Source organism: Echinops telfairi, unplaced genomic scaffold, assembly GCF_000313985.2.
Source record: "Echinops telfairi isolate 266 unplaced genomic scaffold, ASM31398v2 ScPeMD7_5592;HRSCAF=6446, whole genome shotgun sequence".
Taxonomy (NCBI): domain Eukaryota; kingdom Metazoa; phylum Chordata; class Mammalia; order Afrosoricida; family Tenrecidae; genus Echinops; species Echinops telfairi.
The window spans coordinates 23749616-23775754 of NW_022109491.1; the positions used below are offsets into that span (position 1 = coordinate 23749616).

Sequence of the window (26139 nt, forward strand, 5' to 3'; positions counted from 1 at the left end):
AGATGTCACTGCTCTCTGAGCTCCCAGCCCCCAGGACAGAACAGCCTTCTCTTGAGCTCAGCCAGATTCGATGTGAGTCCAGAACCAGCTATGTGGACTTGAACAGGTCACTTCCTATCTCCGGACCTCCATTTTCTTAGCTGTTGAGTGACGAGGATAGTGATAGAGTTGTGATGTTTCTCGGAGACCAGACGTTTGAGGCGTTAACCGTGCCAGCACATGGTAGCACTAGCTTGGGTAATTATCACTGGTAGATGACAGGAAAAATGGAGGCCGGGAGAGACTCCCAAAGTGGAGTGGTTGAGGTCCCTGCACACCTCCAGCAAACCGTTCCTGCCTGCCTACTTTGTAGGGTCTCAGCCCCTATGCTCACTGGTGCCAACTGGACCCTCCAATCTGGGTGTGGGTATGAGAATGGAGGTGAATGCCATCACTGTGTACCAGGGGCTGTGCCCCCTACCCCATGCTGTAGGCGTAGGATTCATTTTATCACCACACTGGAGTGGTGTAACCCCCATTTTGCAGGGGAGGAAACTGAGACTCGGGAAGGTGAAGTGATTAGCCCAAGGTCACACAGCCAGTGAGTGGTAGCTCAGTTTACTGCCTCCCTTAGAGCATCCCCCTCATCCCGTGGAAGGCAGCCAAACCGAGGGTGTCTAAAAGAGGGCTGTGGGAAAGCCAGAGATAGGCGCCGCTCTTGCCTCCAAACCTCAGCACCTGGGCGATAAGGCACCAGGGCCAATCCGAGCAGGAAGGAACGCAGGAGTTCATACAAGGAACGCAGGAGTTCATACAGAGAGTTCCATCTCTCAGCTGGACAAACCAAGATGGAGAGAGGGACAGGGACATTCCAAGGTCACACATTATTACTCTCCACTCCATGCTTCCAGGTGGGGGTGAGGGTACTTTTAGGAGCCTCAGGGTCTATACGACCTTCATCAGAGTCCTGTGGATGGAGATGGGGCTCCTGTTGTCATGGTGACCATCCTTCCAGGATCCAGCCCAGCTACAGGCAGCCAGGCACATCGTGACTTCGACTAGACTGAAATCTCTAGTTTCACATGGGAGAGGGCAGAGATAGACTGATAGCCCTTCCTCTCCTGGCCTCAATTTCTGCGCTTGGATGAATACACTCTTGGGGAAGGGTTCTAGTTCTGCCACCACCCGGCCATGTGATCGTGGAGTAAGGCCCTGGTAGCACAGTGGGTTATTAAGTGCTGGGCTGTTAACTGCCAGTTGGACCATTGAAACCCCCCAGCTGTTCCTTAGGGGCAAGCTGTGGCTGTTTGCTTCTGTTAATTTGCAGCCTCAGACACCTTAACCAACGGTTCTCCTAGAGCAGTGGTTCTCAACCTTCCTAATGCTGCCACCCTTTCATACAGTTCCTCAGGTTGTGGTGACACCCTACCCCCCAACCATAAAATTATTTTCGTTGCTACATCATCACTGTCATTTTGCTACTGTTATGAATCGGGCAACCCCTGTGAAAGGGTCGTTCAACCCCCAAAGGGGTTGTGACCCACAGGTTGAGAATCACCAGGCTAGAGGGTCCCTATGGATTGGAATGGACACAATGACAGTGGCTTTGGGGTGTTTTTTTCTTTGGGCCACTTGTTCCTCATCTTTAAAATTCTGGGGATGGACCAGGAGTACGGTGATATCTGAGGTGATATCAGTCTACCATAGGGTTAAGAGTGTTGATTTTAGAACTGAGAGATCTGAATTCAAATCTTGCCTCTGCCACTTGCTAACTGGGTGCCCTCAAGCAAAGGATTCTTTCCCACACTTCAGCTTTCCCACCAGGAAACTGAGAGGGCTGTGTGATCAGAAAGGAGCCTTAGTAGCACAGGAGGTTACTTCTTGAGCTACCAATTACAAAGTCAGCAGTTCGAACCCACTGGCCATTCCATGGGAGAAAAAAAAAAGAGGTTTTCTGCTTCTGTAAAGATTTATAGTCTGGGAAACCCACCCGGGCAGTTCTCCTCTGTCCTATAGCATTGCTATGCGTTGGCACCAACTGGATGATGATGATGATGATGAGTGATTGGGTTTGGTGTGGTAGGACTGCTTTGAGGATACGATTGAGATTAACATTCGAAGCATTCAGCACAGTGCCTGGCACCTGGTACTCTGAGCTCATGTGAGCGGTTATTCCTATTTCTTATTTTAAAAGGGCATTTAAGAGTTTGGCAATAAAGCAATTCAGTAAAATGGATTGGCTTCTTTTGCACCAGAGATGCAATTCAGATAAGCTTTTGAAGTGTCTACATTATAAGGCATTGGTTTTCAACCTGGGCCTGGGATCAAAATGCTTTCTGATTGCTAAAGAGGTCCTTTGGGGGCAATACGAAGTGCTGACTTCTGTCTGAATTCCAGGTTTGGGGGTTGTGTTATCAATGGGTTATTATAGGAAAATGGCTTAGAATCCAAAATATTTAAGAAAAAGTGATTGAAGAACCTTATCAGTTATCTTAGCACTGGTGAACACCCAAAGCATTTAAGCAAATGATCAGCGGCCCAACTCTGGGCGTTATGAATTGAGATCATGACTTATTATTTTGTATTATTAGTGTCCCAAGTGTGTAAGACTCTTGCCTGAGATTCTCTTGACTCTCTCCTGCCCATGCTTTGCCAGCTTTGGTCTGGGTACCAAGAAGAGCCTTCAGTAAATACTTTGTGTCTCGTTGTGACTCCTAAGCTTTAGAGAGTCTGCCTCAGTTTCTTCCTCTTGATGTGTCTGTGCAGGGGGCCGGGAGAACAAGATGCCCATTCTCATTTCCAAGATCTTCAAGGGACTGGCAGCTGACCAGACCGAGGCCCTCTTTGTGGGGGACGCCATCCTGTCTGTGAATGGGGAAGACCTGTCCTCTGCCACCCACGATGAGGCCGTTCAGGCCCTCAAGAAGACAGGCAAGGAGGTGGTGCTGGAAGGTAAGCACTGGGGTCCCCAAGGCCCAGCGGGGTGGGTGGGAGTGTTGCACATCAGTGGGGCTGAGAGGTGGGCAGGGTTGAACACAGAACCACGATGGGAAGACCTGCCTGGAGTTAGACAGCATAGGATGGTCATGGGAAAGCGGAGTCGTAGAGCCCTGGGTTTGCATTTCCTCTCTCCCGCGCACTAGTTGTACGGCCTCGGACAAGCCCTTTCATTTCCTCGAGTCTGCGTTTCCTCCTCTGTAAATTGGGAACATCACTCCTGCCTTGCTGGGTTCTGGGTAGGACAAGAGATACATGGTGGTGACTGCCACCATGTGACTCACGGAGGAGCTGAAGGGCCTCAGCCCCAAGTTCTTCCACAACCAAGGACCTGCCAGCCTGGAGCCCTGTCTTCCCTCGGGAGACAGGTAGCAGGGCATCAAATCCTTCCAATGAGGATCAGAGAGGGGGTTTTGAGGGGAACATTCGTAGATACGTTTCTTTCTTCTTTTTTGTTTGCTCGTTTTAAATCCATTTTATTGGCAAAGAATTCACATATCGTGCAATTCAGTAATTCAGTCACATCAAGAAGAGTTGTACAATCATCACCACCATTCTTCATTGTCCCCTCAGGGTGTGGCCGTTGCCTCCGGGTGAGACCCTTGTCTTCTCTGGGCCTCAGTTTCCCCGTGGGTTGTTACAGGCTCCTGCTGTGAGTGCCCCCTCTCTCCCTTAGGAGCTTTCTGCTTTGCTCAGCCTTTTCCTCACTCCACCCTGTCAGTTTCAGAGGCCTGTGGGGGCCGAGGAATGTGTCTTTGGCTCCTGTCCCAGAACAGGCCCAGGAAGGTGGCGGGGGCAGATAGGGAAGGCTGTGGCCAGCTAAGCTGCTGAACTGAGTTCGAGGCCCAGATTCTGGGAGGTCGCCTTGGTTTCCCTAAAAAGGCTTTCCAGGATGCCACAGAAGCAAACAGGCTGCAGATCCCTGGGTGGCCCCCAAGGCCAGGCTGACGGGAGCCCCAACCCTCCTCTCCATGTGCCTGTAGCAGTTGGATCTGCACTCTTGCCTCATACCTCCCTATCCTCTCAGTTTTGTGTTAGTTTGTTTCTCTATTCTCGTTAAAGGGCACAAATTCATTTTCTGTTTATACTTAAAAAGATAAAAATAAAAGGTTGACTCTGGAGGGTAGTCCCTACAAGCTTAAGAATATCAAACATATTTTAAAAGCAATGTTAATAACAAGATCACATGTAAATGGTATGCGTGTAAAAGAAAAACTAAACCCATTGTTATCCAGTCAATTCTGACTCAGAGACTCTGTAGCACCGAGAACGGCCCCCACAGGATTCCCAAGGCGGTAATCTTTGTGGATGCCAAATGCCAGAGCTTCCGCCTACAGAGCTTCCACCTACAGAGCAGCCAGGCTTGAACCACCGAGCTTTCGATTAACAGCCACACTCTTAACCATTGTGCTACCAGGGCTCCTGATAGGCAGTATAGGAAGCTTATTTTCCTCCCCAGTAATGCCTCATTGCTTTGGTATTTATAACCAGTTATTTATAACCAGCAGTGCAGTTTGAAACAGTTGACATGCATTGCAAGTTCATATTTTAGTGGATTTGTAAAGCTCTTTCTATTTTTGCACTTGAAAGTTTAGTTTAGAGATGGTAACATTTCTACTGTAGATACATTTCCAGCCCACGGTGAGTACCCCATGAGCCCCTCGCCCCATCTTTAGATTGGAGTGTTCTAGATGGGTTCTCAAAGGGTCTATCAGCTTATGAAAAGAACATCTCTGAATAGGAGGCCCTTGAAACATCTCTTGGCTTTTGAATCTAATATCCAAGCCTTCCCTCCTTGCATACACTCCCTTCATCCCTCACTCATCCAAGATCCATTTATGGACACTTGCTGCATGGCTGGTATACAGAGCAATGGGGTCGGAAGCTAAAGCAGACAGGGATCTTCTCCTGAAGGAGCTCATTGTCTTGTGGGGGAGATGACATATAAACACTGTCTTCCGTACAAACTTTAAAAGACATAACAGTCAGTTCCTAAGAGCCTGTCTGTTCTCTAATACATGTCTGTATTATACATCTGCCTTCTCTGGGCCTCAGTTTCCCTTTCCATTAGAGTTAGGCTGGATTGGAGATGACTGGTAGCTTTCCTTTTGGACGTTAGCTGCACTGGTTGCTACGGAGAGTTCCAAATGTAGAAGGATTGGGAGAGCTTTATCTGGGATCAACGGAAAGGAGATGACATTGATTAGTAATGTCTACCATGGACACAGTCAGGAAGAGAGGTGATCTGTGTAGTTTCAGGACTGAGGGTCTCCAGCTCTGGTGTTCTCTGAGGCTTTTCACAAAGGAAGGTCTCTCGTTGGTGAACCCTGCCCAGAGCATGTAGCACATAGCTGTCACTCAGGAGATGTTAGTGGCTTTCATGCTTTCCCTTTCCATTTATTTAGAATTGATTCTGTTTCATCCTCAAATGTTTGGTAGCAGCCTCTAGGGATGTGCCCTTTATAGGAAGTTTCCGAACCACAATATTAATGTCTTTAATAGGGTTATTCGGCTCCTCTACTTCTTGAATGAGTTTTGAGAGTTTGTGTCTTCCAAGGATTCTGTCCATTTCGTTTACATGGTCAAATCTATTGGCTGAAAGTTGTTCTAGATCTTTCCTGGTTACCCATCACTTAATAAGAGTCCTCCTTGTACTTTCATCTCCCACTCCTTTTATTCTGCTCCCCCCGTGGTCCCAGCCTAGTGGGGGAGACAGCCGAGCAAACCTAGCAGACCACTAAGGAGCCTGCCCCTGGGTCAGAGGAGGCAGTGGTCACTGCAGTCTGGTCAGGAAAGCCTTTCTAGAGGAGGCAATGCTGGCATGTGTTCCCCGAACACCAAGCAGATGTGGGTATGGGCTGGAAGAAGGGCGTTCTAAGCAGAGGGGTGAAAAGACCTGACTTGCCAGGGGCACTGTTGAGGAAGGAATTCTGCAGGATGCCAGTCTCAGCCATGAGGAAGGGAAGTGGGGGAAAAGGGAGGCTTTCCAGGCCGTAGAGCCAGAGGGTCTGGAGTGCCAGGCTAACTGAGTTGGACATTCTCTGGAAGAAAAAGGGTGGCCATGAAAGGATTTTCAGCCAGGGGTGACAGGGTGGTGGTGGGGTATATTAATAGCACCAGCCTGGTCTGGGGGGAAAGCACAGTGGTTGGAGCATTGGCCAGAGGAGGCTGGGCCAGGAAAGGGCAGAGGTTGTGGCCTTCTTGTTGCTCCTCTCTGCATTTTCCTAGCGGAAGTCTCTTTCTTGAGCTGCTTTGTGACCCGCGAATGAAGGGAGGTGTTCCCCCCAGGGTGGTAAACAAGGGGGGTGTTGGGGGGAGCCGGAAGCCAAGGAACTCTGAATTTCAGGGCTGAGCTGAGGAGCCTGGAGAACGGGCAGGGGCAGAGGGAATGGGGATGTTGCACTGTGGCTACTCTTGAGTCCTTGAATACTTGTGGAAAAGGTCAGGGCCTGGCAGCTGCCCTACCATGGATCCCGGCCTCTTGGGACTCTCTATGGGCCTCGGTTCTACTTCCCAGGGCAGGGGCTGCTGAATCACTGGCCACATTGTTCACAACTTTCCCTCCCCCAGCCCTACTGCTGAGGATACCTCCCAGGGGCCATGGAAGGGTGACCTGTCCTTGGATGTGAGCTTGGCAGGGCAGCTGGGTGTATTTCCTGGGCCCTGGGGCTCGGGGGGTACAGAGTTCCCTGTTATTGTCTGGAAGAACAGGTGTTACTAGCACACTCTGGGTGCTAGCCCGTGCCCCACTTTGCTGGTTTAAGTCAGAGACTCAGCCAGACCTCTGAAACTCCAGGCTGCGTCCTTTAGCTCTCTTCTGCTGGGTCAGGAGCTTGCACAAATGTCCTGAGTCTGTTCCCAGCCATAGTGTCTGTGTCTGTGATGGGAGTCTGGACCCAAGCTGGCAGCCAGCATGCTTCTGTCTGCTGCTCAGAGAAGCCCATTGTGTGGGCAGACTTGGAGCCAGGGCCAGCCGGGGCCCTTGGAGACCGGGCCTGGGAGAGGGTGGAAATGCGCAGCCAGGGAAAAAATGACTCCCTAGCTTCCATCCAGGAGCCCTGCTGGCATAGTGGTTACGGGTCGGCCTGCTATCCGCAAAGTCAGCAGTTTGAATCCACCAGCTGCTCCTCTGGAGAAAGATGAGGCTTTGTGCTTTCATGAAGAGTGACAGTCTCGGAAACTCACAGGGGCAGTTCTACCCTGTTCTAGAGAGTAGCTATGAGTTGGCGTCGACTCGATGGCCTTAAATTGTTCTGGTTTTGCTTTTAATCCTCCATCCTAAATGTGGCTGACAAGCCTGTGGCCACAGCATGCCTACAACGCTTTACAAAATAGTACTAACGGACAGTACAAATGCGTGAAGTCCTTTTTAGGGCATTGTGCAAAGTGGAGACGGGGTATACTGCGTAAAGACCAGGCTTCTTAAAGATGCAGGCACAGGGAAGCCAAACACAAGACTGCATGGTAAAAGGCAGCCGTTTTAAAGCCCACTGCTTTCAAGTCAATCCCCACCCGCAGCGACCCTGGAAAGGGCTCCTGAGGCTGGCATCTCCCGAGGACCTGGCAGTGAGCAGCCCATGCCCAACCCGGAGCACTACCAGGGCTCCTCGCAAAAGGGCAGAATATGAATGATGATAATCCCTATTTATGGACAAATGACGGGTAAGTAATTTCCCTCAAGCCGTACAACTAATACATTGGAGGAGTCCGAAATAGAACCGAGGTCTACGCCTGGATGCAGAGACCAAGCCGGTCTCAGCCGGTGATCAAACCACTCCCACGGTGTCAGCGAGATTAAAGAATGTGTCCAGAGCTCAGGCCAACGCCCATAGAAGGTGCTTCATGAATGATAGCCTTTAGTTATATGCCTTTTGTAAGGATGAGACAGTGCACGTGTGGTGCGTAGCATAACAGCTCCCTCGTGGCCGGCACTCGATGTCAACCTTGTAACCGTCACCTTTGTTGCGATTGCTTTCTCCAGTAAACTGGAAGTGCATGGAAGGTAGGGTCCATGTGTATTTGTTTCTGAGTCCCCAGGGCTTCACTGAGCCCAGCACACCCTCGGTTTTGGGGGGTGTTTGAGGAATGATGACCCTCATGACTTTATCTTTTTCCTCATTGAAAATGCAGTCGCATTTTCTGAGTGTTGAGTGGGGATCAGGGCTCAAGCTGAGCTTGGAAGACACCTGAGGTTTTCAGTCCGTTGCTAACTGCAGGGTCAGCAGTTCAAAATCACCAGCAGCTCCATGAGAGAAAGACGGGGCTTTCTACTCCCGTCAAGAGTTACAGTCTTGGCAACCACAGGGGGCAGTTCTACCCCGTCCCAGGGGGTCACTATGAGTCCGCACAGACTTGTCGGCAGTGAGTAATGAGTCCTCAGGACACTGAAGCCCAGGCTCGGCCCGTGCCAGGTCCTGCCCTGGGAGATGATCGTTGCCAGGGGTCCCGAGTGCAATTTGGCTCGATGCTTGACTGCTGTCAAGAGGGGGCTGTCATTAGTGGATGCCGCTAATTTGGGGAGAACCTGTTGAGCCAAGTGAAGCAGTGCCCCAGAGGTGCCTGCATGACTCTCGTCCTAGGAACAGAGGCCTGAGTGGACCCCCAGACTGGTCCACCCGTGGACACAAAGACTTATTGTTGGCACCTTTGTTATCAAGGAAACGTTTATTTGACTGTGTGTGTGCCATGCTGCACCATGTGATTCCCCACAGGCCACCCTTGGCTCTCTCTGGCCTGGCCTGTTCCTGGGACCGTGATTAAAAAGCCTGTGTGGCCTTGGCCTTGATGGTTGGTGTGACTCTGACTGTTGCCGGTTGCCTGAGACATAAAAAAATGCTATTGATGATGCTGGCCATCCTAGCCAGGGCAGTGTCTGCTGTGCTGGTGTTCCGACTGTGCCGCACTGTGCTACCTGCCTGCCCTGAGTTACTGCAACACTACCTCAGCGGCACCCTGGCTCATCCCACTGTACAGATGCGGAAACTGCCATGCTGAGAGGTGGAATCCTTGGCCCAGGGTCACACAGAGTTGGGACTTGAGCTCAGATCTGTGAGAAGCCAACCTCGATGGCCTTAAACATTTATATTACATGGTGAGCTATGTTCCCCCCCCCTGAGACTCAGTTTATTCACCTGTTATATGGGTGCAGCGCATTGACTGGGTGAGATTAGGGGAGGGAGTGTTTGTGAGCATTGAGCTGGATACATGGTATAATCAAGCAGCTGGTGGGTTTGAACCGCACCTGTTTGGTTAGCAGTCGGTTGCTTGAACCCCTGTATCACCAGGGCTCCTTTGATGGTTAGCGAAAAACCACACTCACTGCCATCAAGTTGATGCCAACTCATGACCCTGTAGGATAGGGTAGGACTGTCCTTGTGAGTCTTCAAGACCCTAACCATTTATGGGAGCAGAAAGCCCTGTGTTTCTCCCCGCCCACAGTGGTGGTTTTGAGCTGGATCACAGCCCGACACAAACCACCACTCACCACCTGGGGTCCTGCTCAGTAATGCCCCTTTCTCGCATTGCTAAGCAACGGTGTCCCTGCGTTGACTGGAGCCTCACTGCTGAAGCTGGTCTCGGTCGTTTTGGAAAGTGGGTGGCATGTGTCTGAAAAATAAACTAGATTTTAAAAAAAAAGATAATACAGACCTTCGAAGCAGACAATAAGCCAGAGTGGAAAACGATGACCTTCTCTCTCATAGAGAATATAACCACTGCTGATATGGTCCCACATTTTTCTTCCAGAAAATATCCCTGTTTGCTTTATCACTTAATGAGCGCGAAGAATTCTTTCTAACTCAGTTCCAGTAGCTCTCCCTGCTTCTTTCTTTTCTTTTTTTGCCAGGGCCAGCACTCTTTAATATGGGCAAGAGTAAGTCAGCCGACCAGGGGCATGAAAAAGGAGGGGCGAGGGCAGGCTGTCCTCACGGGGCACTGAGTTTTTGGTAAAAAGAATAGTTGCTCTCTTGTTGACTTGCCTCCTGGCAACCCCATGTGTGCCAGAGCAGGGCTGTGTTTCATGGGTATCGTCTCCCACAATATTTTCTCGCGGCTAGGGTGAAAGTTGAGGAGCCCTGGCCGTGTCGTGGTTACGGTCAGCAGTGCAGAAGGACAAGCTGCTCTGCTTGGGAGAGACCAGGTTTTCTGCTCTCGTAAAGAGTGCCGGTCTCAGAAACTCACAGGGGCAGCTCTGCCCTGTCCTCCAGGGTCGCTGAGTCGGCATCCACTCGACGGCAGTGAGTTTGGTTTTGGGAGGACGAAAGTTTAGAAGGTAAATGCGTTTCCTGGTCAACAACCCTCATGTTTTGAGACATTCGTGGCAACCCCTCAAGGTAACAGCACTCCTCCTCCGTAATCTCTGCGTCCCTCATTTCCATTCACCCATTTGGCCTTCTCCTCCCTGACATCTGAATGTGTTTTCAGAGAGAATCTGCCGTTTGGTCTCATATGGCTGAGTGTTCTGGGGAGCACGATCCTCAGGGGTTCACCCTGTAGGCTCATCTCTTGTTTGGCTGAACGGTGATCTCAGAAGTAGGTTCAGTGCCTGGGTTGAAAGGTGTCAAAGGGCCATGGTCTTGGGGGTTCCACCAGACTTCAGCAGACCAGTAAGTCTGGTCTTTTTCATGAGTTTGAATTTTGCTCTACACGCCCCTGCCTCTGCTTGGTCCAGGACCTTCTATTGTCTGTCCCCTTCTTAATATCTCATTTTTGGGGATTCATAGATTCATGGAACAAATAGGTGTTGACCATGTGCTGCATGCCAGGAGTGGACCCAGACACCAAGAATACAGCCATGACCCACATGGAGTGGTCTCTGCCAGCTGGGGAGCTAGCCTCTTACACTTCCCAGCTTTAGGGGGGAAGGCACCTGGTGGTGCTGTTTGGGTAGGTGTTGAGCTGCTAACCTTAAGGTCAGCAGTTCAAATCAATCAGCCGCTCCTTGGGAGAAAGATGAGACTCCTGCTCCCATAAAGAGTCACAGTCCCCAGAAACCCTTTATAGGGTTGCTCTGAGTTGGAATTCTCTTGATGGCAGTGGTCTATTTAGCTTACTCAAGAATGAGGACCTCTGGAGGCTAAGTGCTCAGCTGCTAATAGAAAGGTCAGCAGTTTGAACCCACCAGCTGCTGCGTGGGAGAAAAATGAGGCCATCTCCTTCTATAAAGATCACAGCCTCGGAAGCTGCATGGGGCAGTGCTGTTCTGTGCTATGGGGTCGCTATGGGTAAGACTCGATGCCAGAACAATGGTTACTCGGGGCAGTTAGGCCTTGGTGAGTCAGTGGTGGAATTCTTGCCTTCCATATGGAGTCCAAGGTTCCGTTCTTGGCCAGAACGCATCATGTACTGCCGCCACCTGCCTGTCACTGGAGACTTGGTGGTTGCTTTGATACTGAACAGGTTTCAGTGGTGCTTCCCCATGAAGACAGACTAGGAAGAAAGGCCTGGTGATCGTCATCTGAAAATTGCCCAGTGAGAGCTCTATGGATCATCATGGTTTGATTGACAAGTTACTGCCCTGGAAACCCACAGGGGCAGCTCTACTCTGCCCTGAAGGTCACTATGCATTGGAAACTATGGCAGCGAGTTTGACGTTTTTTTTTCCTTTGAGTTTTTTGATCAAAGGTGTGGGGCAGGACAGGGCAGCGCTTCCTTCCATCCTGCAGGAGGGATCCCTGAGGTGGGGCCAGGCTGGTGCCCCCTATCAGCCACAGCATTCCTTGACAACAGAGCGTGGCCCCTCTACACAGTTCCTCTGCAGTGTGGTCCTGGAAAGGGTAGTGTTGGGTCAAAGGACTCATGGATCTTAGCAGGGGATGCTCTCTGTCCCTTGCAAGGCTGTTGTAAGGGGAGGGTAATCCCCCCACCAGTGTTGCAACCTAGGCTGGCTGGCCCTCCCTGCTATGGGGCCTGCCAGGGGCCAGGTAATGTTTATAGCCCAACCTTGATTCGCCAGACCTGAAAGGTCATCCCTTTCAGAACTCACTGGAATTGCTTGTTCTCACCACACCGTCTGAGTGGGCAGGCAGACAGCCTGGGCTTGAATCCCCGTGGTGCTTTGCTTGGAGGTGCCGGATCGGTGCCTATGGTGGACTTGCCCAGGCCAAATAGCAAGGGAAGTGGGACTGGACTTAGATCCCTGTGTCTCTCAGCCACCACACCCTGTGGCCATCCCCTTGTTCTGTCTGCTGAGAACAGCAGAGGCGAGCAAGCATGTGCCGCACAGAAAAGTGCCTCAGATGTATTATTGGCTCTTGTAAATGCCTGTGCGGTAGGTGCCCTGGAATCCCATTTTCAAGGCGAGGACAGAGAGGCTTCGCAGAGGCCGACTCACACAGCAGAGGCTTCCCTTTAGACCCCACAGGCCATATTCTCTTCCAGGCGGAGGAGCCTCAAGCCTTTAAGATTAATTTGCTTAAACTGCTTTTGATTTGCTGATCCCAGGCACTCATTATTCTATATGGGACCCCGGTGATGGTGGTACTGGTGGTGCTGTTGCCGCCGGCAGTGTAGTGGGTTAGCATTGAGCTCCTAACTGCAAGGTCAGCAGTCTGAACCCACCAGCTGCTCCTGGGGAGAAAGATGAGGCTGTCTGCTCCCTTAAAGAGGTACAATCTCAGAAACCCACGGGACAGTTCTACTCTGTCCTGTAGGGTCGCTGTGAGTTGGAATTGACTCAATGGCAATGGGCTTGGTTTGGCTTTGGACTCTAGATGGTGGGGGTGCCGTCGGGAACAGCAGGCTCCTGCTCGAGGCCATTTACTGGTGAGCAAATGTGTTTGGATCCCGAGATTTCAGGCAGAGGTACGTGCCCACACCCTGAGCAAACTGGGAACAGCTTGAGCCTAGAGGACAGGTTTGCCTTCAGCCAAGACTCGCTGCCAGGACATTCTGTCACGAACACTTATGGAGCATTGGGCTAAGTGCTGGAGACGAGGCTGAGCCAAGTCAGATGGGTCCCCTTCTCCCACATAGATGTACCTCCCTGCCCCGGCCAGGGGACTGGTCTGCTCCATCGCAGTACCTTGTGTTTCCAGTGGTGTCTATTCCTGGCCTCTTGTGCTCTTGTGGCCTGAACCAGGCTTGTGCTTCCCTCCTTGGGAGAGCTGGTGGTCCCTGGGTGTCTGGTCCCCTGGCAGAGAGGCAGGGTGTCCCATGTTTGGGTCCTCAGGGGTGAGGCCCTCCTGTCCCTGCTTCCCCTGGCTTCTGGGCCAGGGCCTCAGCTGGGAGAGGGATGTGGCCGAAACTGGGCTCGTCTTTGGCATCTCAGAAATGTTGGCGGCAGGACCACAGTCATGTCCTCGGCTCTTAGGCCACAGCTGCAGGCCGGCCGGCTGGCCCCACCCTGCCTGGTCAGGTGACTCAGGAAGCCTCAGAGCTGGGCTATTTATGGCCAGACTCTGGGACCCCCAGGCTCTCACCTCCACCCTGGAACAGGCTGCTTGGTTTGTGAAATCCAAGCCTTGTTTCAGGCACCGGCTGGTGTCCTGTCCATTTATAGCATGTTGCTGTGGGAAAGAGGGAAGCCTCAGCTCCGGGGCCGCCCGGGGAGCAGGGACTGCGGCCATTTTTCCCACTTCAAAGCTGACGAATGTTCATTAGCTGAGCATGTAGCTTCTGAGACATCTGCTGGATCCTGGGGCCACCGACATAATTCAGACGAGACCCCTTCCCTCACCGTGCTCTTTGCTTGGTGGGGGACCCAGACCCAGAGCCAGACATGATAGCGGAGTAGGAGGGAGGGGACTAGGAGGCTACAGATCCAGGCTGGGTACCAGGGAAGGCTCTCTAGAAGGGGCAATGTCTGAGCTGTGCTTGGGCCTCTTTGGGTGCAGCACTGTCTTCTTGCTGAGTGAGCCTGTCCTGCCCTGGCACAGATGTTTCTATTCACGGAGCATCCAGCCCAGTGTCTGCCCACTAGGAGCTCCCAGTTTTGTTGGGGAACCAGCCTTGGACACACACAATCACGGCACACTCGAAGAAGTGTGGGCAGGGGAGGCCGACAGGCAAGAGACTCGCATTCCCGAAGGCCGTACTGTGTACCACTTCATCTCATTTGACCGCAGCAGCTGAGTTAGATCCCATGACTATTCTTTTATCAGTCTGCAGACTGAGGCCCCAGAGAGGTGAGTTATCTTGTTCAGGGTTACAGAGCTGGGGCTGGAGCTCAAATCCAAGAGTGTCTGACTCCAAACTGTGTCCTTCCAGAAGGAGCGGCGTTTTCAAATGTGGAAGCTCAGGCGGCTTCTGAACGCTGTGGGTGGGTCAGTATTATTGACCCAGGGTATGTGGGCAGGGAGGTGGACAGGGTTCAAGCCCCGGAGGGTCTTCAAGTGGAGTGAAAGACGCAGGGAATCAGACCAAGGGTGGGAAATGGCCTGTTTTAGTGTGACAGTGTGTCTGTTGCAGCATGGGCCAAGGGGAGGTGCCTTTATTTCTCTGAAGCATGGCTTCTTGGAGGGGATATTGTTGGGTCAAAGGGGTCATGTGCCTTTAGCATCTTAACTGGGCATCCCTTGTACTGCGCAAGGCTGCAAGAAACAGAAACCAAATTAAAAAAGGTTTCAACACTGAAGAAAACGTGCTGTCTTCCAGAACAAAATGCCTTGAGGCGGGTGGCTTGGGGCTAGGCTAATTTAGAGACTCATGGTCTCATCAGGAACCCCAATCTGCCCATCTTTCTGTTTATCCATCAACAGTGTGTGGACCCCACCCACTGTGGTCAAAAGATTGTGTCTGCGTTAGGAATAGGCCCTCTCCTTGCAAATTCTCAAGCTGGAGGAGAGGAAAACGAGGAAGAAGGCTGACACACCAGGTCCAGCTGCTGGGTTTGAACTTCGTCCCACGGCCACAGCGAGCTGCAATGGGAGCTGGGAAATGCAAGCTTTCCTCTAGGTGGACACACGTCTAGAAGTCAGGGGGAAGTGAGAACACCGAGGTCGGCAAGCATCTTGTGCTGTGGCTCTCAACCTGTGGGTTGTGACCCCCTTGGGGGGGCCAAACGACCCTTTCCCAGGGGTCGCCCGGTCCCTAACAGTAGCGAGATGACAGTGATGAAGGAGCAACGACAATAATGTTACGGTTGGGGGGTCCCCACCACATGAGGAACGGTATGGAAGGGGCGTGGCATTGGGAAGGCAGAGAACCGCTGCCCTAGTGTTCTGGCACAAGGAAGGCGCTCTGGGCTGTTAGCTGCAAGGTCAGCCGGCAGAAACCACCAGCCACTTCTTGGGAGACAGACAGACGAGGCTCTCCGCTCCTGTAAAGAGTTCTAGTCTCGGAAACCCACAGGGGGCAGCTCTACCCTGTCCTACAGGGTCGTTAACTCGAGGCAGTGAGTTTGGTTTGAGCTTGGCCCTGCCAGATGGTTTAGCCTGGAGGAAGGTCATGGAGCAGACAAAAACGCATAATGAAGTGGTGACAGTGGTGACGTGTGCTGCAGCGGCGCCTGTGTCATCGTGGTAACTACTGACCTCTTCCCCGAGCAGTCAAGTACATGAAGGAGGTCTCACCGTATTTCAAGAACTCTGCCGGCGGCGGGACCTCGGTGGGCTGGGACTCGCCTCCTGCCTCACCCCTTCAGCGGCAGCCTTCCTCCCCTGGCCCCCCACTCCGGGACCTCAGTGATGCCAAACACCTGTCCTTGAAAATGGCATATGTCTCACGGAGGTGCACCCCCACTGACCCAGAGCCCAGGTAAGACTGGGGTAGGGTGAGGGGTGAGGATGTCTCAGACAGACAGATGGTCTGGAATTAGGTGGTGAGGTCAAACTAAAGAGACTTCGGCATTGCAGATAACCAGCACAATGCCAGGACATAGTGGGAGCTTAGGACATGCCTGCTGTGTGATGGTGGTTATGGAAATGAAGTCCAGTCTGCTTATTTCTACATATTGGGAGGGGGACCTTGGCCTGATGAGACACCTCAGGCTCCAGCCCCAATTCTCCTTGGATTAGTCCCTACTGGAAATAAGAAGCCCTGGTGATGTGGTGGGTTGCTAAACCCAAGGTTGGCAGTTTGAAACCACCGGCCATTCCACAGGAGAAAGATGAGGCTTTCCCGTAAAGGTTTACACCCTTGGAAACCAATAGGGGCAGTTCTAATCTGTCCTAGAGAGTCGTTGTGAGCTGGAATCGACTCAGTGGCAGTGAGCTAAGTTATTGGGAAATAAGGTTTTTGGAGTCCATTGGTTTCAAAAAATCTCTTCTAACTCCTACTGAGGTTCTAGTCATGTTTGTATCCGGGCCAGAGAAGTGACCATGCCTCAGATCAGAGCAGCCCTTTGAAGTTCAATCATAAAATGGTTGGTCCCACTGCCTTTTATTGAGGAGGCCCTGGGTTGGGTCAGAGATGAAGCCTTGACTGCCAACTGGTGGGTCAAGCCCTTTGGAGACGGCCCTGGCCATGTGCTTCCAAAAGGCCGTCCACTCGAAAACCCTGTGGAGCAGTTCGACTCTGCACACGGGGGTCACCGTGCCTCGGGAACAGCTGGGTGGCATCTAAGGACTTTAACTGGGTGCTAAGTAAGTGCTTTCCATGTACTATTTCATTTAAACTCCCACAGCAACCTGGTGAGAGCCTCCCAATATTTCACCCCCACTGAACAGATGACAGTGGCTCTGAGAGAAATAAACCACCCAGTCCCGTGACTCGGCTGGGGTGAACCCTGCTCCAGCACTTGTGGCGACCCTCTCTGCTTTAGACGCCACCCTAGGTGCCCAAGGGATGGGCATGGTTGAATAGAATATGCGTTGGTCAGGTGTGGAGGCTGGGATTCCTGTGGTTTGGTGGGTCCCAGTTCCAGCCTAGGTTCAGAGCCAAGCAAATGCCCAACATGGGCTGGGGGATTGGCCAGCATTGGCCCAGCATTTAAGCTTCCTGGTTCTTCTTGATAGGAGCTCTGGTAGTTTAGTGGTTACGAGTTGGACTCCTAACTGCAAGGTCAGCAGTTCAAAACCATCGGCCACTCCACGGAAGATGGGCCTTTCTATTCCCGCCAAAAGTTATAGTCTCGGGAACGCAAAGGTGGCAGTTCTGTCCTGGCCTGTATAGTCACTGTGAGTTGGCGTTGACTCCATGGGCGGGAGTTGGGTTTTGGTCCTACTTGATGCCCTCCCCCACTCTGCCCCATGAGGTGTGAGCTGGTGGTTCCCAGGTCCTCTGCGTGTGCTTTTCTGAAGGGTTCGGTTAATTTTGTTCCCTAGCCTGGTTCCAGACATCACTGGAGCATACATCTACATGCACTTCTGTGTATGTGCACTTTTAGGTGGCATGCAAATACAAGGTTTGCATGTGTGAGCAGTAGTATGTGTGTGGGTATGGATTTGGTGCACACGTGTGTGTTTATGTTTGCATGCATACGTGCTCATGTATATGGGCACCTGTGCTTGACTGTTGCACACCACTTGTACCTGAACCTAACTGAGATTCTGTGTGGTCTGTCAGCCTACTAGCTCAGTCAAAGCAACACAGTCTGGCAGCCAAAATTCAATGACAAGTATTTCAAACTTTTGCTCAGTGTGAGGAGTGCTTTGGGCTGCAAGTCTCAGGAACCTCAGCAAGCAATGGTCTTAACAAAAGGAGGGATTTATTTTTCTATATATTAAGGAAGAATTCTAGGGGTCATAGGTCCAGGATGCCATGGAAGAAGCAGGAGTGGCGTCCAGATTCCTCCGTCCCCACTGCTTTGTGGCTTTTCTTTGTCATGTAGACAGGCTAGTGGTTGTACCTCCAAGCCTTGTATCCAAAGACAGGGAATTCTCAGTATTTTGATGATCCACCGCTGCATAACAAACCCATTCCAAAACATAACATCTTAGGAAATAACTATTATTTCTCAGTTTTGCATTTTGGCTGGCAGCTCTGTTCTGTGTGGTGTCTGCTGGGGCGTCACCCACTTGTCTGACTGCTCAGCAGGGATGGTTGGGACGGGCTTTTCCACCAGGCTAGCTTGCTCCATCTCAGCAGGAGGGTCTCGGAGTTGCTCTTCTCCTTATTTGTTGTGGTGTGCTGCCGTCAAGTTGGCTCTGACGCACGGCAACCTTTCGTATCGCGGAACGAAGGGTTGCCGGGGTCTGTGTCGCTGGCTTGGTTGTTGATGTCTAGCTCCGTGGTTGAGGCTGTTGTGTTACTCTGTCCACTGGTAGTTTCCCCTTTTCTCCCACCCTCTACGTTCCCAAACACGATATTCTATTTTAGTGATTGGTCTTTCTGGGCTTCTTATAGAAGCCCCCAAACCAAACCCACTTCCACAGAGTCAATTCTGACACATAGCCACTCTGTGCAGGGTTCCCGAGGCTGTGAATCTTTCTGGGAGAATCAGCCTCATTTTCCTCCGAAGAACTGGCAGTTTGGTTTGAATTACCGACCTTGTGGTTAGAAGTCCAGTGCCTAACTCACAGTGCCGCCGAGGCTCCTTGGGCTTCTTAGGTAATGACTTGGGAACCCCAGTCTATTTGTCAGAGCAACTCACGAGGCCAACCCAGATTCAAGGGGAGGAGAAATTTGTTCCACTTCCTGAGGGAGGGCAGTGACTGTACCTACAGAGAGGGATAGATTTTTCCCCCCCTTTATTATGAATTAGGTGAAGGTTGACAGAGCTGACCAGGAATCTTCCATTCAGCAATTCATACACATTTTGTTCCAACTCATCTACTGTAACCCCCTCAAGGTATCATCACTTGTCCCGCGCTCTCCCTCTTGCCCTTTTCCATTCCTCTTCCTGCTCCAACCCTTTGAACTTTGTCCTTGGCTCAATGCTGCCCTTTTGATCTTAAATGCCTGATTATCGACCACACACCAGGGAAGTTGCGTTCCAGACCTGGACAGTGAAGAAGAGCCACATATGTTAGGGAGGGAGGGCTGCCCCACCAGTCTCTGACCATAAGCCTGAACTCTTTCATGCTTTTGAGTTCTGATCCACAGTGTTCTCCCATTCTACCCATGTCATCCTGTTCGGTGCAGTTGGTAGTGAGGCATTATCTAGTTCTTCTGGGCTCAGGTTAAACAGGAGGAAAGTGTTTGTGTGGTCCATTAGTCTGTGGGACTAATTGTTTCCAAATGTCTTTTGAGACTGTAATTCTTTGCAGAAGTGGAAATCCCCCTCTTTCTCCTGAGGAGCTGGTAGTTTCAAACTGCTGGCCTTGCTGTTCACAGCCCCAATGTGTAATCACTGTGCTCCAGGGCTCCCTCCATGTCCTTTGATTTTCTTCACTCTTCTTTCTCCTGGTCTTTATGAACTAAGTGATGTCAATTGACCTTGACCTTGGTGTCCTCTGGAACTGTGGTCCTGATCTCTCAGGCCCAGTGACTCAATCCGTAGAGGTTAGATTTAGTGGGGGGCTGTCTTTGGAGCTCTGTATTGGAAGAAGTAAGGCCAGAGTGGTCTTTAGAGGCAAGGATGGCAAGACTTCCTCTTACATATGTTGGACATACAACTGTCAGGAGAGAACAGTCCCTGGAGAAGGACATCATGCGTGGTACAGTGGAGGGGCAGTGAACAAGAGGAAGGCCCTCCAGGAGACGGATGGACACAGTGGCTGCATCGATGGGCCCAGGCATAGGAACAATTGTGAGGATGGTGCAGGACCGGGCAGTCTTTCCTTCTGCTGTGCAGAGGGTCTCTGTGCGTCAAGGCCAACTCACTGGCACCTAGCAACAACAACAACAACATCTTTGGAAACTATTCACCGTACTAGGAAGGATCCACTTTCACTCAGGAAGGAATACCTCCTCTACAGAGAAGCGATTTCCCTCTGCATCTCATTGGTCAGAACTGGGCCACATGGCCAGCTCTAGCTGAAAGGGTGGCTGGGAATTGAAGCATTTTGCATTCTGGTCCTGTAATGAAGGTGAAGGGGTTGAAATGGGTGTTGTGATCATCCGGTGTCACGTTCCATCTCTTATAGAAACGTGCCCAAAGCCCAACCCCACTGCCACTGAGTCAAGGCTGCCTCATAGCGACCCCACCGGAGAGACCAGAAAGGCTCTCCAGACAGCATTCCAAGCCTGCAGACTGCTTTCTTTACCTTTTTCCTGTGGAGCTGCTGGTGGATTCAAACCACCAACCTTTGGGCTGGCGCAGCCTGAGGAAAGGGCATTGGGCACTATGTTAAATAGCTCACATCTCACAGTCCCGTGGTTAACCCGCAGTTCCAGGACTGGACGTCCACAGAAGTGCCAAAGGAGAGTAAATCCTTCATGCTCAGGAAGTGTTTTAAAAATCATCTCTCTCAGGAATTACTGAAACCAAAATGAAGGTTGAGCATGATGGTGGACAAGAGGAAAGTAAAAGGAAATAGAGGAAAGAACTAGGAGGCAAAGGGCACTTATAAAGGTCTAAATACAGGCATGTACATATGTAAATATATTTATATGATGATGGGAAATATATGTGCATATATACATAGATTTAATATTAAGGTAGCACATGAGCATTGGGCCTCCACCCCAGTACTTCCTCAATGCAATAATACTTTGTTCTATTAACTGGCATTCCATGATGCTCACCTTCCCGACACGATCGCTGAAAACAAAGCAGCTGCATAAGCAAATGTGGTGAAGAAAGCTGATGGTGCCCAGCTATCAAAAGATAATAGCATCTAAGGTCTAAAAGGTTTGAAGATAAACAAGCAGCCATCTAGCTCAGAAGCAACAAAGCCCACATGGAAGAAGCACACCAGCTTGTGTGATCAGGAGATGGCGATGGGATCGGGCATCAGACATCAAAGAACAAAAATTCTTACCATAGTGAATGATGGGGGGAGTGTGGTGTAGGAACCCAAAGCCTATCTGTAGGCAACTGGACATCCCCTTACAGAAGGGTGGCAGGGAGGAGACCAACCAGTCAGGGTGCACTGTAGCAATGATGAAACATACAACTTTCCTCTAGTTTTTTAATGCTCCTCCCCCCACTATCATGATCTTAATTCTACCTTACAAATCTGGCTAGACCAGAGGATGCACCCTGGTACAGATAGGAACTGGAAACACAGGGAATCCAGGACAGATGAACCCCTCAGGACCAGTGGTGAGAGTGGAAATACTGGGAGGCTGGAGGGAAGGTAGGGTAGAAAGGGGGAACCGCTCACAAGGACCTACATATAACCCCCTCCCTGGGGGACAGAAAACAGAAAAGTGGGTGAAGGGAGCCGTCAGACAGTGTAAACATGACAAAATAATAATAATTTATAAATTATCAAGTGTTCGTGAGGGAAGAATGAGAAAAAAATAAGAAGCTGATACCAAGGGCTCATGTAGAAAGCAAATGTTTTAAGAATGATGAGGGCAACAAATGTACAAATGTGCTTGACACAATGGATGTATGGATTGTAATAAGAGTTGTATGAGCCCCCAATAAAATGATTTTAAAAAAATCATCTATCTTTACTTCTCTTGGTACTTTGCTTTAAACTCTCGCCCCGTTCTTGTCTCCCCCTTCTTGCTCCAGTCATCTAGCTCTGTGTTATATAGTTCAGCCTGGCCTCTTACACTACAGTAGTTTCTGTGTCTTTCCCCACGTAGTGCAGTGGTGTGCATTTGTGCAGCATATGAGAACCTGGGTGCTGGCCCAGGAAGAGAGTCCTTCCCTTAGGAACGAGGAGAAAAGGGCAAGGTTAAGAATGATTTTGGCCTCATCACACAGCTCAAGGGTGTGTGTGTGTGTGTTTCATGGCCCTTTGTCCTTAGACGTGATGAGTCCCCATCTAATGTGGCTGGTGTCCCAGGGATGAGTGGAGCCCCTGGTTCTCTCATGACATCCCTGTGGTTTCTCCTAGCTTGGGGTGGGGTGGGGTAGGATTGCTTGGGCCACATCTTGGAGTGGGGCAGCTGCAACCCAGAGGAGAGGCCCTCCTCGTCACCCCTTTTGTGCCTGCAGGTATCTGGAGATTTGTTCAGCCGATGGCCAAGACACCCTCTTTCTGAGGGCCAAGGACGAGGCAAGCGCGAGGTCATGGGCAACGGCCATCCAAGCGCAGGTCCACACCCTGATGCCCTGGGTCAAAGACGAGTTGCAGGCGCTGCTGGCCGCCACCAGCACAGCTGGGAGCCAGGACCTCAAGCAGATCGGCTGGCTGACTGAGCAGGTGCCCGTGGGTTTGGGACCTCCCTCTCCCTTTGGTCCCTTCCCTGGCTGTCTGACCTCTTCCCACCCCTCCTGCAGCTGTCCAGTGGGAGCACAGCGCCTACCCTGGCCCTGCTGACCGACAAGGAGCTGCTTCTCTACTCCTGCCTCCCCCAGACCCGAGAGGCCCTCAGCCGGCCGGCACGTACCGCCCCGCTCATCGCCACCAGGTCTCCACAACCAGCAGGGCAGGGGCATGCGGGTTTCACCCCGAGCTTGGGGGCGTGGGAGATGGGCCTCAGAAGCTGGGACTGCAGCCCCTTCTGCTCCAGAGTTATCCATCTGGAGACCTGGACCAAGTCCTGCCCTGTCTGGGAGTTGGTGTCTTCGTCCGGACAGTGTGGCCTTGTAACAAAAGGGCACGTGGTTCCGCTAGTCACTCAGTCATCAGAACCCCTTGTTTGTACCCAATTTTGTACTCCGAGGTTTGAGGGGACATAGAGCAGACCCCAACAGTCTGTGGGGGAGACAGACCCAGACTCAGCCATACCCATGTGGGTTTGTAGGGACTGCTTCCCTCTGCCTGGCCTGGCTAGGGGAGGCTTCGGGGAGGAGGTGGCATCTGAGCTGGACTCAGAAGGATGAATAGAAGTTTGCTACGTAAGAAAGGGTGGAAAAGCACACAAGGAGGCTGAGAGAGCAACCTGTGCAAAGGCCCTGAGGCCTACAGTGCTTGGAAGTCTGAGTGCGGTAGAACCACTGTATGGAATCCACGCAGGAAAAATAGAAGGCAGTGAGACAGGACTTTGACCATCTGGCTAAGGAATGCTAGTGGCCCCTCCAGAGCTGGGGTGAAGAAGTGGAGAGTTTAAGCCTGGGAGTGGTCTCACTGCTGCCTGAGACCTTACACCTAACCGTGTGTGTGTGTGTGTGTGTGTGTGTGTGTGTGTGTGTGTGTGTGTGTGTGTGTCTGCCATGTGAACCACGTGCAGGATGGAGGAAGCAGGAGGGGAGGGTGGGGTGGGGGTGGGGGCACTGCAGCCCTGCAGGCTTGTGGGGGTGGCTGCAGGCAACAGACGGGGAAGAAAAGCTGCATTTGCTGTGGAAGACACATGGCTGGTAAAATTAACAGGATTTCCTGCTTGCCAGGTGAAGAGGGTGAGGGAGGCATTGGGAGAAGGAGAACGGGAGGCTTGGGGCTTGCGCAGGGGGGGCAGTAGGGCTGCTTCAGGGAGGTGGCACCCAGGGACCAGGTTGAGTCAGATGCTAAGCTGAGTCCAAAGTACGTCAGTGGGGGGCTTGGGGCTTGGGGCGGAAACTTGAGGACCCCAGGTTCTGTAGCTCAGACCTGGAAGGTGGGAGACAGGGTGTCTGCAGCAGCTCCAAGCGGCACCTGAGGCTTCAAGCGGGAGTGTGTGGCATGAAGTGCAGAGGTTAACTAAGGGCCAGAACTCAGAAACCTGCCGCCCAGAGATGGGCCGTGAGCTACCCAAGGCCACATAGCAAATGGGTGGCAAGTTTCAGGGTCTGAGACCTTTGTCATCCGTGTGTCCCCACCCTAGGCTGGGCCTTCGCGCCTCAACCCTCCTCTCCCTCCCTCCAAGCCTGCTGGCTAGTAGCAGTGAGCAGGTCATTGAGCACCTCAGCTGGGCCGGGTGGTTTTAGCTGCTGGGCGAGCAGAGTGAGAGTGAGAGACAATTTCTGTCGTAGCTGACATTCTAGTGAGTTTTGGGGCCCCGAGGAAATGGAAGGTTCGTGGTGGGTGGCAAGGTTGTTGTTTTAGACAAGGAGGTTCAGGGAAGGCTTCTCAGAGGCAGTGGCCCCTGAGCAAAGGTCGCAGGACAGTGATGAAATGCGCACACACAAAGGTTTGGAGGCTGGACTCCACGGCCCCACAGAGGGAGTGAAGGGGAGGGATCAGAGATGCTGGTGGTGAAGCCTCCTGCTGAGTCACTTAGTGCCCACCATTAGGGGGTGAAGGGTTCATGGGGTCCTTCCCCTTTTGCCCAGAGCCCCAGCGCTGTCTCACTGATGCCTGAGACCTTACACCTAACCCTCTGTGTGTGTGCGTGCGTGTGTCCCCGCTCTCCAGGCTGGTGCACTCAGGCCCTGCAAAGGGCTCGGTGCCCTACGATGCAGAGCTGTCTTTCGTCCTGCGCACGGGCACACGGCACGGCGTGGACACGCACCTGTTTAGTGTGGAGTCACCGCAGGAGCTGGCTGCCTGGACCCGCCAGCTGGTGGATGGCTGTCACCGGGCCGCTGAGGGTGTACAGGAGGTGTCTACAGGTAGGCTGAGCGGGTCTACGTTTGTCTCTGCAGTAATGACCCTCTCATCATTTGAAGCAGCGAGGTGCTCTCTGTCAGCACTTCAGGGCAGGGCCAGGGTCACTGAAGGCCCCTTCTCCTGGGGCTGCTCTGGTCCTGGATTTGGGATTCCTAGTCAAGGATGTTGGACACAGTCCTTGGGGGTAGTGTGGCCAGAGAATATATTGATCAAAAACTCACTGCCATTGAGTTGATTCTGACTCAAAGTGGCGCTATAGGACAGGGTAGAACTGCCCCTGTGGGTTTCCGAAACTGTAACTTTTTTTTTTTTTAAGACTAATAACTCTTTGAGAGGAGAAAGCCTTAACTTTCTCCCGTGGAGGGGCTAGTGGTTTTGAACTGGTGACCTTGTAGTTAACATCTCAACACATTACCCACTATGCCACCAGGACTCCCGATAAAATATTGAACCTGCGGTTAAACCTGTTTTTCAGATAAACAGTAGGTAAGTTAGAAATATTTATATGAGTAAAGCATTGATAGCGTTTATTGGAAGTCCAAATTTCACTGGGCATCTGGCGCTTTTATGGCTACATCTGGCCGTGCTTGGTGGGCCTGCTGAGGCCATCATAGGGAGGGGACTCATTGTCTATGGCAGATTTTTTTTTTTTTTTTCCTATGGCAGATTTTTAAGCTCCCTCTTTCTGTATTTGGGGTGTCGCTGCAAATGGGGCTGAAGTGAGGTGCAGGTTTTCTGAGAGTGGGGGTGACTCTGCCAGACATCCTGACCGATGAGCCTTCCATCCCTGGGGGTATTCAAGCGCCCACTCGGCCAGAGCTGCTCACGTGGGGTTGGAGATGGGACTTGGGATTCTCTGAGATGCCCATGCCTCCACCTTCCCTACAGCCTGCACGTGGAATGGCCGTCCCTGTAGCCTCTCTGTGCACATGGACAAGGGCTTCACGCTGTGGGCGGCTGAGCCAGGTGCCCCCCGAACTGTGCTACTCCGGCAGCCCTTCGAGAAGCTGCAGATGTCCTCGGACGATGGTGCCAGCCTCCTTTTCCTGGACTTCGGGGGCGCTGAGGGAGAGATCGTGAGTGGAAGGCGGCCTCATGCCTGGGGGAGGAATGCTGTGTTTTCCGGGAGGCCAGGCTAGAGCGGGTCTCTAACCTTCTCTCTGTCCACTCTGCAGCAGCTGGACCTGCACTCCTGCCCCAAAACCATCGTCTTCATCATCCACTCCTTCCTCTCGGCCAAAGTCACCCGCCTGGGGTTGTTGGCTTAGAGGTCACCAGGTGCACCAGCCTTGAAGAGGGACGCCCCCCCCTTCCCCCACCTAACGACCCGACCTGGTCCTCTGCTGACTGCCTGCTCACCGCTAGGCTGAGGGAAGGGAGAGGAGTGGAATGAGAGCTGCAGAGATTCGGCCCCTGAGGGACAGTCTCCAGGACCAGAATCCAGACCCAGGACCCAGTGGCCCCTGCCCTTTGACCTGTGACGGGGCAGCCTCTCTGCTGCCCCCTCCCCAACAGTGCCTTTTGCAGAGAGATATTTTGTGTATACAGAAGCCATTCCGAGTCTGGGACCTGCCCCTGTGGGGATCCTGACCCCAGCCAACAGCTGCCCGGCCACTCAGAGGCCCCTAAGCCACCCCCAGAAGTCCCCTCTGAAGCTGGGGTCCCGGGAGTCAGTGGCAAGAGAAAGAGGAGGAGTTTTTCTGTTCAACTTTTCTTTCCACCCCACCACCTGGGGGTGTCAGTTTTTCTCTCTCCTCTTCTCTCTTTCCTCCGTCTTCTTGGAGAAATAAACGGTCTGTGAATCCACAGGCAGCAG

The 26139-nt window shown here is 52.0% G+C and overlaps 1 protein-coding gene across 1 annotated transcript; it reads left to right on the top strand.

The window, feature by feature from the left end:
• SNTA1 (syntrophin alpha 1) lies at window positions 1–26131 on the top strand. The gene is made up of 8 exons (XM_004697928.3): window positions 1–72; window positions 2746–2931; window positions 15462–15669; window positions 21851–22058; window positions 22136–22266; window positions 24129–24325; window positions 25212–25399; window positions 25499–26131. The coding sequence occupies exons 1-8, from the start codon at window positions 3–5 to the stop codon at window positions 25589–25591; spliced, it is 1281 nt and encodes a 426-aa protein (XP_004697985.2). The 5' UTR covers window positions 1–2; the 3' UTR covers window positions 25592–26131.
• The last annotated feature ends 8 nt before the right edge of the window (window positions 26132–26139 follow it).

Bases quoted from the DNA above. Each gene is read 5' to 3' on its own strand.
- SNTA1 (XM_004697928.3), top strand. From the start codon at position 3: ATGTCACTGCTCTCTGAGCTCCCAGCCCCCAGGACAGAACAGCCTTCT. The intron at 2,932-15,461 runs GTAAGCACTGGG...TTCCCCGAGCAG, and splicing joins CAAGGAGGTGGTGCTGGAAG to TCAAGTACATGAAGGAGGTC. The intron at 22,059-22,135 runs GTGCCCGTGGGT...CCCCTCCTGCAG, and splicing joins TCGGCTGGCTGACTGAGCAG to CTGTCCAGTGGGAGCACAGC.